General features: G+C 51.6%; 1 protein-coding gene and 1 non-coding gene across 6 annotated transcripts in view; one reads left to right on the forward strand and one right to left on the reverse strand.

The window, feature by feature from the left end:
* Positions 1 to 895: 895 nt before the first annotated feature.
* Positions 896 to 14,320, reverse strand: part of IQGAP3 (IQ motif containing GTPase activating protein 3) — a 46,972-nt gene continuing 33,547 nt past the window's right edge. For 3 of the 5 annotated variants that reach the window (XM_063624865.1, XM_063624864.1, XM_063624863.1), the window contains 12 exons: positions 13,361 to 13,501; positions 11,347 to 11,431; positions 10,686 to 10,918; positions 10,194 to 10,326; positions 9,958 to 10,060; positions 9,132 to 9,258; positions 7,321 to 7,408; positions 6,265 to 6,477; positions 4,736 to 4,902; positions 4,329 to 4,430; positions 3,767 to 3,875; positions 896 to 2,087 (listed from right to left, as the gene is read on the reverse strand). In XM_063624865.1, the coding sequence (XP_063480935.1) occupies positions 1,974 to 2,087; positions 3,767 to 3,875; positions 4,329 to 4,430; positions 4,736 to 4,902; positions 6,265 to 6,477; positions 7,321 to 7,408; positions 9,132 to 9,258; positions 9,958 to 10,060; positions 10,194 to 10,326; positions 10,686 to 10,918; positions 11,347 to 11,431; positions 13,361 to 13,501 (1,615 nt within the window). In that variant the 3' untranslated portion in view covers positions 896 to 1,973. The remainder of the gene's footprint in view (positions 2,088 to 3,766; positions 3,876 to 4,328; positions 4,431 to 4,735; positions 4,903 to 6,264; positions 6,478 to 7,320; positions 7,409 to 9,131; positions 9,259 to 9,957; positions 10,061 to 10,193; positions 10,327 to 10,685; positions 10,919 to 11,346; positions 11,432 to 13,360; positions 13,502 to 14,320) is intronic. The other 2 variants (XM_063624866.1, XM_063624867.1) reach the window with 2 other exon arrangements.
* Positions 5,150 to 5,249, forward strand: LOC134735050 (small nucleolar RNA U13). Its single transcript, XR_010117911.1, has one exon. It is a non-coding gene; the product is annotated as a small nucleolar RNA U13 (small nucleolar RNA).

Genomic DNA, 14,320 nt, shown 5'->3' on the forward strand with positions numbered 1-14,320 from the left:
GTTGTTGTGAGGAGTAAATGTATGTAAATATCCCAGCCCACGATAGACTCTCAATAACGGTAGCTATTGTGACATTTCTATATGTGGTATATGTGGCTGAGATCATGTGATTGTGGGGGAGCATTGCAGCCATTTGGTGAGTATGAGATTTTTAATGATGGCTGATCACATGTAGAAACTTGGATCTACTGGTAAATGTCACTGTCACCCAGAGCAAGGCAGTACTTGAAGTCTTTGCTGTGACATGTTAAGGGGGGGAGAGGCTGTGACTGAGATTGGATGTGACAGCAAGACAGATCCTGAGTGACAGAATGGAACAGAGTGGAGTGGGGCAGACTGCACCAGGCAAAGATGTGTCCCCAACAGGAGCTGCCTGGGACTTCAGATGTCAGGGCAGGTGTCTGTCTCTACTGTCCCCTCCCCAACAGACTTCCCTCCCTACTTTCTGAAAGCAAGGAGGAAAGGAGGGAGGTTTCCCTTCGGAAAGGAGATTTTGATCAGTGTAGAATCTATAAGACCTAAGGAGTTATGGCTTAAGCACCTTTGATATCGCCACCTAAGGCTCAGGAAAAGAACCTGCTGGAACTGTGTGTAAAACGGGTGGGGTAGAAGTTAGAGTGGCTTCTCAGCTTTAGTCTTCAGAGTGGCCGATAAAAACAGAATGGAAACCTAAGCATTCCGTCCTCCTCTCTGTCCCCCAGGGGAAGGAAGAGAGAATAAATGCCACATCTCATTAAGCTTTTGCGAGCTCAGGCAGGCAGAGTGGGCCCACACCGGAGGCAGGCAGAGGGCTGGGGGAGGCTGCAGGAAGGATTCCCCAGTTCTCTCAGGGAGATGTGTTCCCGAACTTAAAGGCCAGCTCCACAGAAAATGAAATAAGGGTTAACAACAGATGTGGGAGTAACAGCTGCTTTTATTAACATCAGAAGGGCAACAGTACAGGAAGTTGGGTAGATGTGGGGACAACAGAGAGACTGTGGCAGAGGCAGGACTGCAGATCTATGGAAATTGCCTGGAAGAGTCAGCTGTAAGGCATGAGAATCCTGAGGGTAAAAGAGAAAAGGGAAAGACTCCTCTTTGATCTTATGGGGCTGAAATAACAAGATCTTAAACATGAGTGAGAACTCTGTTGCCCCAACCTAAGGTGACTTTAAATCCAAGGTATAAAACACGGCGTGGATATTAGTTTGAATAGGGAAAATGAGAACTCTCTTTAAGCTCAAAAAAAAAAAAAAAAAAAAAAATGAAAGCATTAAAACCCTGATTAAGTCTGCACAATGATCCAGAGTGTAAGGATGGGAGAAAGAATAAATACCTTAGTGACCCACATATTAAACAGACCACAAACAAGAGAACAAGACTTGAAGCTAATGGAAGGTCATCTTGCCCATGCTGCCATGGGGGGCAACAGTGCCACAACGCCACGTGGGCACTAACACACACTGCATCCCCCCAGCCCCTGCCTAGGTTGGAGGGTGTGCAGATCACAGCAGCACAGCTGCCTAGACTCAGGCAGGGCAGGAACACCCACTGCTCCTGCAGTGCGAGGTAAGGATGGGGAGCCTGGCCCTGGCTTTGTGGGAGTGCAGAGAGAAGGAAGGCAGAGGGGAAATCAAGCCGCTGGGGTAGTGTTTGTAATATTGGGGTCTGTGGGAGGGCAGTAGCAGACACAAGAGTAATGGCTTTCCTAGGTCAAGGTCCATGTCCTACCATCTGGCAGGAAAGCCAGGGGTTTATCATGCATGATAAAAGCCACACAACTGGACTCTAGGCAAGGCCTGCTTTAGCCAATTAGAAGATACACTGTCTGTGGCCAGGCAGGCAAGCTCCTCCCAGCTGGGGAAGGGGTGAGAATCCCTGGGCCTTGCCCAGTCCTGAGCTCTGGGTGTCTGCAGGGAAGTGCAGCGGTGAGTTAGTGTTAAAGAAAGCATCCAAAGAGGTAAGAGGGGCTTGGGTAGCACCCTTTGCCTCTGTCACTTCCGCAAAAACTTATTGTTGAGGAGGAAGATGAGAAGGTTGACATTGACTTTGGCCTTGTTGAAGAGTTTCATGACAGCCACACCCTCATACTGGAGCTGCAGGAGGTCCTAGGAGGGAAGAGGCAGAGAGGGGAGTTTAAGGGCTTCTGAATGTGGTCCAGTCAGATGGTGTACAAAACACTCACATCATGGGGCCTTCTGCAGTCACCAGTGGCACTGGCCACTGAAGTAGGGCATTGAAATCCCACTTCACAAATGAGGAAACTGAGGCAAGAGAGGTACAGTGACTTGATCAAATGTCAACTCAAGCAAAACCAGGGCTTGAAATTGTTTTTCTTATTTTATTTATTTATTTTTTGAGATGGAGTCTCACTCTGTCTCCCAGGCTAGAGTGCAGTGGCGCGATCTCGGCTCGCTGCAATCTCCACCTCCCAGGTTCAAGCGATTCTCCTGCTTCAGCTCCTGAGTAGCTGGGATTATAAGCAGGTGCCACCACACCAGGCTAATTTTTGTATTTTTAGTAGAGACGGGGTTTCACTATATTGGCCAGGCTGGTCTCGAACTGCTGACCTCGTGATCCGCCCGCCTTGGCCTCCCAGAGTGCTAGGATTACAGGCGTGAGCCACTGCACCCGGCCAAAATCATTTTTCTTACTCAAAAGGCAAAACAGCAAAGCAAAAAGATTTGGATTAAAAACTACTGCTCGGCTGGGCACGGTGACTCATGCCTGTAAATCCCAGCACTTTGGGAGGCCGAGGCAGGTGGATCACAAGGTCAGCAGTTTGAGACCAGCCTGACCAACATGGTGAAAACCCATCTCTACTAAAAATACACAAAAAGCCGGTGTGGTGGCGTGCACCTGTAATCCCAGCTACTCAGGAAGCCGAGGCAGGAGAATCGCTTGAACCCAGGAGGCAGAGGCTGCAGTGAGCTGAGATTGCGCCATTGCATTCCAGCCTGGGTGACGGAGTGAGGCTCCGTCTCAAGAAAACAAACAAACAAACAAAAACCCAAAAAAGGCCAGGCTTGGTGGCTCATGCCTATAATCCTAGCACTTTGGGAGGCCGAGGCGGGTGGATCACGAGGTCAGGAGATCGAGACCATCCCGGCTAACACGGTGAAACCCCGTCTCTACTAAAAATACAAAAAATTAGCTGGGCGTGGTGGCGGGCGCCTGTAGTCCCAGCTACTTGGGAGGCTGAGGCAGGAGAATGGCATGAACCCAGGAGGCGGAGCTTGCAGTGAGCAAGATCGCGCCACTGCACTCCAGCCTGGGTGACAGAGCAAGACTCCATCTCAAAAAAAAACAACAAAAAAAACAAAAACCCAAAAAAGCAACAACAACAACAACAATAACCACAACCAAAAACACCACTGCTTCACTCCTTTCCTGACACTGGCCTATGACTTAGGCCGGCTTCTTAACCTTTTAGCCTAGAGCCTGTAAAATAGGGATAATACTTCAGAGCTGTGGAGAGGATTAAATGAGGTAACATGTAAAGTCCCTGACATGTGATAGGGCTTCAAATATTAATCCTGCTTCTGACACCAGCAGCCCACTCCACTATCCCTGATGCTTGCCAGTGGGGTCTGTGTCAGGGCATGGGGAAAGGGGGGCTTGGGCTACACAGACCCCCACCCTTCTCTTCAGGAACAGACGATACTGATCGGGTGAAAAACTGAGCTGGTGTCATCTGAGGACTAGGAAAGTGAGGCCAGCTGCTCTCTTCAGGCCAGCACCTAAAGCCCAGCAGGTGTCCTGCAGGCTCATGGGACTGTCCCCTCACCTGATAGTGAAGCTGAAATCGCTCCATGTCCACACCCAGGAACTTGGCATTTACTTCAAACTTTCCTGCCTCATCTCCCGGGGTGATGTCAAAGATGACGTTTCTGAAGCTGTCAGGAACAGGATTCAAAACAGGAACCCACTGCCTCTTTCCAGGGCTACAACCACATTCTTGTACCCACTGCTCCTTATCCTGGGCAGCAGTGTAATCCAGAACCAGCTTTCCCTCTGTCACTCCCAGAGGGCCCAGCTCGCTGTCTTCTCCCAGTTTTACTTCTGCTCCCCACACCATCTCTTTATCTGCCCCGCCCTACCCAGCTGTTCTCACCTCTGGAAAGCTTTCCCAGTACCCTCTGCCTCAGGGCATCTAGAACTGTGCTAGACCATGTCCACGGCCCTTCACTTTCTGTCTGGGCGTGCTCTGTCTCCACCATCATTCTAGCAGCAACTTCAAGACCGGGACCATGCTTCTCCTTCTCTTCCACCCGGTGCCCAGCCCAGAGCTCCACCCCCAGGTTAGAGGACAGGAAGGGGCTGACATCCTGCCCTCCAAAGACACATACTGAGAGGCGGGAAGATCTTCAATTTCCACCAAGACACCCTTTTCCAGGAGCTGAGCAGCAGTGTAATGAAGAGAAGGCTGCTTCTTCCCCTTCCCAGAACTCCTGATTAAAAGAAGGCCCCAGAGAATTCATCCAACAAATACTTTACCACCAAAGAAACTTGTTTTCTGTGGCTGGAAAGGAAATGAGACCCCGAGGAAGACTTCTCATTGATGGAAGACAGAGAAGGGGGGCTGCACTTGAGCCCAAGACTTTGTAAATCAGGCTCAAAGACCAGACTTAGGAAGGGACTGTGCTGTGCTGGGTGAGATTCCCCTTTCAAAGCTGGGAGATAGTGGGGCAAAGGTGACATGGGCAGGGGTGAGAAGTCACACGTAACCTTCCGAGTATGGGAAAGCAGCACCTACTTGGAGTCAGGGGCCAGGTGGTCCAGGCAGGCCCGGATGTACTGGCTGTAGTAGTCACCCTGCTCCTCATAGAAGGTAGTCTTAGTGCTCAGGCCCTGTAATGTGGCCTGCAGCTTCACCAGCTCCGCCTTCCGCCTGTGCCTGTGTCTGTGCTGGTTGCGGATGTCCTGGGGTTGGGGAACAGAGGAAGGGATGAGTGGTCCTTCCTGGCAGGAGAGCCTTAGGGCCTGACACAGGCCCAAGCACTACATACTGTGAGGCTCTTCAGAAGAACAGGCTTCAAGGCTGTTTTCCTAGAAGGAAAATCTCAAGGATGGTATTCCAAATCCTCAAGGCATGTCCTCAAGGCCTCTGCCCCTTGAGGACTAACTGGTTTCAAGGCTGTTTGTTTTTTAGCAAAAGAAAGTTGCAAGGATACTTTTGTAGGTCATAAGCTGAGGACTGGGTTTTCATGCTCTTGTGTGAGATATGCTTCCCTCAAACCTTCTGACCTGGGCACATTACCCAGCTAATGTGGAAAAAAAAAAAGAGAGAGTTGCAAGAACACCCTCCTCTCTTTTTTTTTTTTTTTTTTTTTTTTTTTGAGACGGAGTCTTGCTCTGTCTCCCAGGCGGGAGTGCAATGGCGCGATCTCGGCTCACTGCAAGCTCCGCCTCCCGGGTTCATGCCATTCTCCTGCCTCAGCCTCCCGAGTAGCTGGGACTACAGGCGCCTGCCAACACGTCCGGCTAATTTTTTGTATTTTTAGTAGAGATGGGGTTTCACTGTGTTAGCCAGGATGGTCTCGATCTCCTGACCTCGTGATCCGCCCGCCTCGGCCTCCCAAAGTGCTGGGATTACAGGCTTGAGCCACCGCGCCCGGCCAAGAACACCCTCCTCTCTAACTAATTTCAAGATCTTTCCTTCAGGCCAGGAGTGGTGATTCACACCTGTAATCCCAGCACTTTGTGAGAGCCTAAGGTGGGCAGATTACTTGAGGTCAGGAGTTTGAGACCAGCCTGGCCAACATGGTGAAACCCTGTCTCTACTAAAAATACAAAAATTTGGCTAGGTGCAGTGGCTCACGCCTGTAATCCCAGCATTTTGGGAGGCCAAGATGGGCGGACCCTGAGGTCAGGAGTTCGAAAACAGCCAGGCCAACATGGCCTGAAACCGTGTCTGTACTAAAAATACAAAAATTAGCTGGGCGTGGCAGCGCGCACCTGTAATCCCAGCTACTTGGGAGGCTGAGGCAGGAGAATCGCTTGAACCAGGGAGGTGAAGGTTGCAGTGAGCCAGGATCACACCACTGCTCTCCAGCCTGGAGGACAGAGTGAGACTGTCTCAAAAAAAAAAAAAAAGAAAAGAAAAAAAAATCTTTCCTTCAAAAAGGACCCTCAGCCTTCCTCTGGCTGGTGACAATTTTGGGTGGGCACTCATCAGGAGGGGCCCACCAACACTATGGATTAACATGTACACACACACACACACACACACACACACACACACACGTACACACAGGCACACGGAGCCCAGGCCCAGGTTATTACCTTGGCCAGCTCGTCCACTAGCCCCTGGTAGCCATTTCTGGCGCTGACCAACCCCAGGGCTTCAAGTCGGCGCAGGTTCCGCAGGACGCGTCGCTGCTTCTCTGCCAGTGGCAGGAGGGAGTGAGCTGTCAGTGAGCGGTGTCGTCGCAGTGGCTCCGGTGTCTGGGCTGTACAGGCCTGGCGTCGGCTCATCAGCTGCTTGTGGGCTGCTTCCTGGGGACACACAGACGCTGGAGGGGTTTACCAGGTCCTACCATTCTGCTCCCACACCACGGAAGGTCCCATGGGCACCAGCAACAAAGGGAGGCCTGAGCATTTTTCTGGGTATCATTAAGAAAGTGCCCCAGAGCCCAGCCTCTGCAGGATATGGCTGGGGCAGGGCATAGCTTATGAAGAATATCAAGGTATAACACCATAACACATGGTGTCACACATGGGAGGGCCTCATAGATCACCACAGGGGAGGAGTGGCCCAAAGGAGACCCAAACCCAGGCCATGGCATAAAGGATTCCGGACAGACACTAGCTGTGACTTCCCAACAATGGATCTTTCTGATGGCACAGGATGTTTGGGGGCATTTCCCTGTCTGTTCTGTTTTGGGACACACCTCTACTGGCCATCCCCACCTTTTCTTTGGGAAGACCCTGGTTCAGTCTTCGCTCCAGCGGGCCCAACCTGCCCCTGGCCCCCCACCTGCCTACTACCTTCTCCTGCCTCCACGCGTTCTAGCAGACCACTCTTCTGAGTGCAGGCCTTCCAGGGGAGCCTTCCCAGACTGTCTCTCAGCGCCCCCCATAGCCCTAGTGTTGGTGCTTGTTTCAGTGTGTGAAGTGGGGAGAGGGGTGGGGCCCCATGACTCTGCAGCCTGAGGCTTCCCAAGGCTAAAGCTGTATCCCTCACCCTGTAGGCCTCCAGAGTTCTCATTACTGGTGAGCACAGGTGTCTGCTTCTGGCTGACTGTGGGTGAGGTTCAGAGGAGGGAAACAGCAGCAGTGCAGGTGGGACGAGGCGGGGGATGAATGAGACAGAACCTGTGGGCTGGCCCGGCTACTCACTTGCTCTCTGGAAGCCGAGAGGGACAGGATCTCCTTGAGGGTGTCCCCGGGATGGAACTGTATGATATCGGCCAACAGCTGCTTGGTGCTGCACAAGGAGGGCAGTGACAGAGGAGAGGTAAGGGGCAGGGGAAGGGCCTGGACATGGGACTGGCCAGAGGTCTGAGAGTAAGTGGACCATGCTCTATAGCATGGCTGCTAGGATCCAAGGAGAGAGAGCAAGGGATAGGGGATGTCGTTGCCTAGAATACCTTCCCCACAACTATCTTCCTTTGAGTCCTTCAGCTGAGCACACATGTCCTTCCCGCCCAGCCATCCCTTCTCCTTAGCTCTCAATGCATCTGACAGCCACCGCCCTCTTGGTGGTGCTCTGTGTTCAGCCCTAGCCCGACCCTGCTCTCAGCCCTTTGATGGCAGGACAAAGACGATACTTAGCTCACTTGTTTTTTTTTTTTTTTAGATGGAGTTTCACTCCTGTCACCCAGGCTGGAGTGCAACAGCATGATCTTGGCTCACTGCAACCTCTGCCTCCCAGGTTCAAGTGATTCTCCTGCCTCAGCCTCCCAAGTAGCTGGGATTACAGGTGCCCGCCACCATGCCCAGCTAATTTTTGTATTTTTAGTAGAGATGGGGTTTCACCATGTTGGCCAGGCTGGTCTGGAACTCCTGACCTCAGGTGACCCACCTGCCTCGGCCTCCCAAAGTGCTGGAATTACAGACATGAGCCACTGCACCTGGCCAGCTCACTTGTTTATTGAGTGAATGAGTGGGTGTAAGGGGTTGCCTTGTTGGCAGGGAGCTTGAGCTGGCACTTTGGCTCCTCTTCTGCCCAGATGACCAGCTCACCCCTACTGGGAGTCCTCCCTCACTTTTGTAGGACTGGGGAAGAAAAGCTCCATGCCCATCTGCTGACCATCACACTCAACAATAATGTGGAATTAGGCTGGGCACAGTGGTTCACGCCTGTAATCCCAGCACTTTGGGAGGCCAAGGCAGGCAGATCGCTTGAGGTCAGGAGTTCAAAACCAGGCTGGCCAACATGGTGAAACCCCATCTCTACTAAAAATACAAAAATTGGCCGGACGTGGTGGTGAGTGCCTGTAGTCTCAGCTACTCGGGAGGCTGAGGCAGGAGAATCGCTTGAACCCAGAAGGCAGAGGTTGCAGTGAACTGAGTTCACGTCACTGCACTCCAGCCTGGGTGACAGAGTGAGACTCCATCTCAAAAAAAAAAAAAAAAAAAAAAAAAGTGGAATTAGAACATGAGATCTACAACCCACTGGCTGTGGAACTTTGGATAAATCACATAACTACTGAGTCTTTCCTCAACTATGAAGAGGGGAAGCCACCATCTACCTCATAGCTTGTTTCTAAGAATAAACGATAACATATAAAAAAGCACTTGGGCCAGGCGCAGTGGGTCAATCCTGTAATCCTAGCACTTTGGGAGGCTGAGGCAGGTGGATGGCTTTGAGGCCAGGAGTTTGAGGCCAGCTTGGGCAACATGGCGAGACTCTGTCTCTACTTGAAAAAAAGAAAAAAGCATTTGGTAAACAGCACAATATGCAAACACCTGCTGTTGCCAATATCTTCACTATTCCTTTACTTTCAGTACAACACAGAGCAAAAAGCTGAGGATACCAGACGGAAAAGAGCCAAGGCTGCAGTGAGGGGAATAAAGGTAGGCTTCAGGGAGAACTTCCTGAAGGATAAGGGAGCCCAGGAATAAGGTGGAATGGGCGCCTCAGAGTAAGGCCATTTTACTGGCCTGGGGAGCTCAGGTATGCAGGGGCAGAGGCCGGCGTCACCCACCTCAGAAGCAGGCTACGGGTGTTGGAGTCATCAGCGTCTGCCTCTAGTCCTTCAAACTTGTTGGTCAGTGTCAGGGACACTTCTAGCTTGCTCAGGTCTGTGTGCCCATCTGCAGCGATGCTCTCCCCTGAGGTGTGGTGAGGAATGAGAGGGAGACAGCATACACACACACATGCGCGCGCGCGCGCACACACACACACGCACACACACACACACACACACACACACACATGCACCAATGGGGTCACGTTAAATCGGCTGCTCCACATGCCCCTCTTCCAGGAAGTTTTCCCACACTGGGCTGCAGAACTACCCTGTGTCCCCAACCCTTAGCACCGATGGAAGGGCTGTCATCCACAGAGCATACCCTTGTGTTACCGGGGCTGTGCCACCCCCACACCCTCAGCCCTGGGTGCCCTGAGGGTAGAGGAGCCATGCCTCCCTGAGCCTGCAGCTCCTGGTTCTCTCCAATCACCATCTTCATTCTGTCCTTCCTCCCAGTAAGTTGGCTTCCTCCTATTCCATGGCCCGGAAACCCCTCCTTCTCAGAGAAACCTAATGAGGCCCTGATCCCTGTGCCTCTTTCAGATCACTTAATTGGCCGTTTTCCATGATGATCGTGGGTCCCTCTACTGTTTGTCTACCTTCTCCACATCAATCTGTGTCCCTGTGCCCATGTCAGGACCAGAGGGAGTGTATGGAACTAGTCGCCTGGCACAAGACCTAGACTGCATGGGCACGCTCACATGCCCTGCCTGCCTGCCTGCCTGTCCCTCCCTCCCTGCAGGCCCCCTAGCTGGCCCCAGCTGCTAAGGAGGGCACGCACCAATAAGGTCAGGGATGGTGGGCAGCTCCCCAAGGTCCTCCAGGAGCTCATGCAGGGGGTCTTGGTGATCAGGGGCAATGCAGTCCTGGTGCTCCAGCAACAGCTGCAGCACAGAGGAAGAAAAGGAAATGCAGGGTCTGAGCCAGGTCTTCCCTCTGGGGCCAGCCCACTACCCCATCACAGGCTACCAAACCCTTGCCCACCCAGCCAACACCCTCCAGATCTCAGCCCCTCACCCTGTGTGTGTTGACCAGCTCCCCCACGGTGATGTACACCACGGGTTTGGCCACAGCCACCATGTCTGAGTACTCGTCCACTGCAAAACGCTCCTCTGGCTCTGGCACCTGGCAGGCTCTATGGATGAACTTCCTGTCCAGAGGGCGGGCATGTGAGAGAGCGGGGAGGGCCAGCACCCCACACATCTTCTGTCCCCATCATTTCCCCAGCCTTCTCCAGTGATTGCTCAGGCCAATTTGGACTCTCCAGTCTCAGCTTCTGCCCTCTGTCCTCCCCTACCTCTATCCCAGTGACCCCTCAAGCCAATCTCCCTTAATAGTCTCCTTTTCTCTCCACTGGGAAGTCCTTCCAACAACCTATCCTCCACCCCGCTCATTATGCTCGTCCCTTCTATTTATGCCTCTTGTCCTCATGGATTCTGGAGGGGACAAGTGGGATGTCAAAGGTGAGAAGAGGGAAGAAAGGGGACAGAGAGGAAAGGGACCCAAGACCTGAACTTGAGGTGTGTTTCCTCCAGATAGTCATTCAGGACCCGCAGGTGCTGGCTCTGCCCAGAGAAGGCCTTGCCAGCCGCAGCGTGCTGTAGGAGCTGAGCCACAGCCCCCAGGGCATGGCGCTGGGGGGCAGCCAGGGCTCCACCAGCTGCCATGGCCACAATGTCGAAGGCGTCAGGAGCCACCACAGCTGGGTTCAGGAAGCGGTAGTACAGGAGGTTCCCGACCACCTGAGGGCAGAGGAGACTCTCCCAGGAGTGTCCAGGGGCCGCCTTGACTGGTGCGGCCCCACATTCCCAGCTTGCTTGGCTGGAAGGGACACCTGGGCCAACCCCCTCACTTCAAAGAAAACAGGCCCAGGGCAGGCAGACAACTTGCTTAAGGCCACACAGCAAACCTGAGCAAGAGCTGGGACTTGAACCCAGATCTCCTGACAAGAAGCCAGTGTTGCCCACTCTGTTCGCTCACACCCCAGCGTGAGCCATCTGCCACCTGAAGCCCTGTGGGTGAGCCAGGCTCCATTTATAGAGGCAGCATATTTCTCTCCTTGGATTTTTATGGCATAGGATTTTTTGTGTTTTTGTCTCAGTCTGGGGATTGCAGGTACCAGCAAAGCAAAGGAGGGATTGGGAGGTGGGGGTGGGGAGACAACACTTGCCTTATAGACCTCGCTGTCTGTGGCGTCGGGGAATTTCTCTGCCAAAGTTGCCTTCAGGACTTTGGCCACATATCGCATCCCATACCTGGGGACAAAGAAATAGGTGCGCTGTGCCTATGCCTCTGCCCATCTCTCTCTGCCAGAGATAAGAGCTTGAGTGCCTGGCTGTCTCTTCTCCCCCAGGCTCAGCCACTCCAGAGTGGAGCTCAAGCACTGTCCCTCCACTAGCCATGGCCAGCTCCCTGCTGCCTTCCTCCAAATGTCTCTGGGCCTTGTCCCTTCCTCCTGCCTTGTGTCAGCAGTCAGGACCAGGGCCTTATCATCTACTAAATCTCTCACACAGCCTCCAACCTGGCTCAAGAACCTCTTCTCTGAGACTCTCTGGCTCCTCTGCAGAGCACCCCAGATCACCATAGCCATCCCCCATCCCCCAGAGGCACCGTTAACCTAAAGCTTGGGTATCTGACACTCACAGCCAAAACCCTGTCCTAGGACAGCCTAGGTGGCTCCGAGGTAGTCAACCTTGTCAGTTGTCACAGAGCACCTGTGAGTGGCCTAGTCTGGGCTAGAGGCAGGGCCCCAAGGAGATCAGTGAGCCGGGAGGAGAAGCTCCAGTTTGGACTCCACCACCAACCAGAGATATTACCTTAGGCTATTTCCTTCCCCTTTGCAAGTCTATCCCCTGGTCTAGAAAATGGGAATGATCATTCTTGCCTTCTCTTCTCACAGGGTTTTTTGAGGATCAAGTGAAATTATGTCTGCGAGAGTAACGTATAATGGTAGAGTACTATTCAAATGTGCTAGACTGTATTATCATTATTATTCCTATTATGGATGTGCCACCTACAAATGTAATTAAATTCATTTAAAAGCAATTTCCACTCCTAGGGTACCAGAGACAGAAGTTTACAGCTCATTGTATACTTTACTTTCTTAAGCCTAGAACAATCTTTTCTTACTCCTAATTGTAAACTCTTAATCTGGTTCTCCAGGTTTGGGGAGCAGGGTTATAAACTCTGTGGGTTCCCCCTTTCAACATCCTCATCTTGCCCTGGGCACTCCAGCCTGGGCAACGGAGTGAGACCCTGTCTCGAAAATAATAATAATAAAAAATAAAGAAAAACAAACAAAAAAAGAGTGAAAGCCTGTCATTTTCGACAACATAGATGAACCTAGAGGTTCGTGTTAAGTGACATAAGCCAAACACAGAAGGACAAATACTGCATGATCTCACTCATATGTGGAATCTAAAGAAGGTGATTTCACAGGAGTAGAGAGTAGAATGGTGGTTACCGGAGCCTGGGAAGGGTAGGAGAGTGGGGAGAGAGGATGGGGAGAGGTTGGTCAATGGGTACAAAGTTACAGTCAGGTAGAAAGAATAAGTTCTGGTGCTCTATTACACAGAAGGTGACTATAGTTGATAATGTGTTGTATATCTCAAAATAGCTAGAAGGATTTTGAATGTTCTCACCACAAAGAAATAAATGTTTGAGGTAATAGATATGCTAATTACCCTGATTTGATCATTCATTGCACAATGTATACATGTATCAAAACATCACACTGTACCCTATGAATATGTACAATTATTATGTGTCAAAAAATAAATGTAGAAAACCAAATGTATTGACTAAATTTTAAGAAAAGAGAGAACTATAAAGTACTTTGTGTGCTTAAAATATTTATTTTTGATATTGGGAACTGAAGAGTCCCATTTTCTCCTCATTTGCTGTTAGATAATAAAGTGTCCCTGAGATCATTTTAGGGTCCCTCCTCTGGTTCCACTGACATCCTACCAGGCCACACACAGACTTGCACACCGTCTTTCAGCTCAGCCCTCTAGCAGGAGTTTCGAGCATTCCCCACATCTCTTCAGGAACCCCTCTGAGTACCCCTGGCTCCATCTCCCTCCCTGCCTTCCTCCCTGCAGGACTATCACCCTGCTCTGCTCCCCATGGTGGCCTGGCCCTCTTGAAATCCCATGTGTAGGCTGGGGTGGGGCTGTTGCACATACGGAATTTGGTCCACAGATGAGGTGATGGCTACAAGGAACTTATCGGTCATGGCGAGGAGGTTGCGTAGGGCGATGTCCAGTCGTCTCTGGACCTCGGGGTGGCTCAAGGCCTGCTCCAGGGTGACATCATATGGGAGATGGCTATGAGCAGAGAGAGACAAGGTGTTAAGCAGGAGCCCCCTCCAATGGCCTCCTTCCCCAAGGCCCTATTCCTTAAACTCTTGTCTAACAACAAGATCTCATACAGATGTGCTAAGGACAGCTCAGCATGCTAAAGGAGAAAGGGCCAGAATGAGAGAAAGGACTGGAGAAATGCAGATGGGAGGTAAAGAAAAGTTGGAGTATCTACAGGGAAGCTGGAAGAATGTAGGAAGGAACAGAGAACCTGGAATCTAGGGACCCTTCTAAAGGAAACAGATGACAAGCAGGCAGCTGCGCTGCAAATAGTCTTTGGGAGTTTGGAATAATGAAGAGGCTGGGCCAGAGCCTTATAGTTCCCTCACCTAAAGCCTCCTGTGCCATCCAGAGCAGCCACCGCAATCTGCTTGCCTCTGTGGCTAGGTTTCCCTAGCACTTAGGGACCTGAGTAATGACCCCAGGCTACAAGGGCAACCTATTTCTCCCACTATCTCATTTGCCTATTCATCTGTAAATAGAAATATTCTTCTATACCCCTATCAATAGGAGTCCACATCCTAACTCCCAGCAAATTTTGTTTTTTTTGCGGGGGGACAGAGTCTCACTCTGTTGCCTAGAGCTGGAGTGCAGTGGAGCGATCTCAGCTCACCGCAACCTCCGCCTCCCAGGTTCAAGTGATTCTCTTGCCTCAGCCTCCCGAGTAGCTGGGACTACCGGAGTGCGCCACAATACCCGGCTAATTTTTGTATTTTTTATTTTTTTTTGAGACAGTCTCGCTCTGTCGCCCAGGCTGGAGTGCAGTGGCACAGTCTCGGCTCACTG

The sequence above is a fragment of the Symphalangus syndactylus genome, chromosome 12, assembly GCF_028878055.3.
Source record: "Symphalangus syndactylus isolate Jambi chromosome 12, NHGRI_mSymSyn1-v2.1_pri, whole genome shotgun sequence".
NCBI lineage: Eukaryota > Metazoa > Chordata > Mammalia > Primates > Hylobatidae > Symphalangus > Symphalangus syndactylus.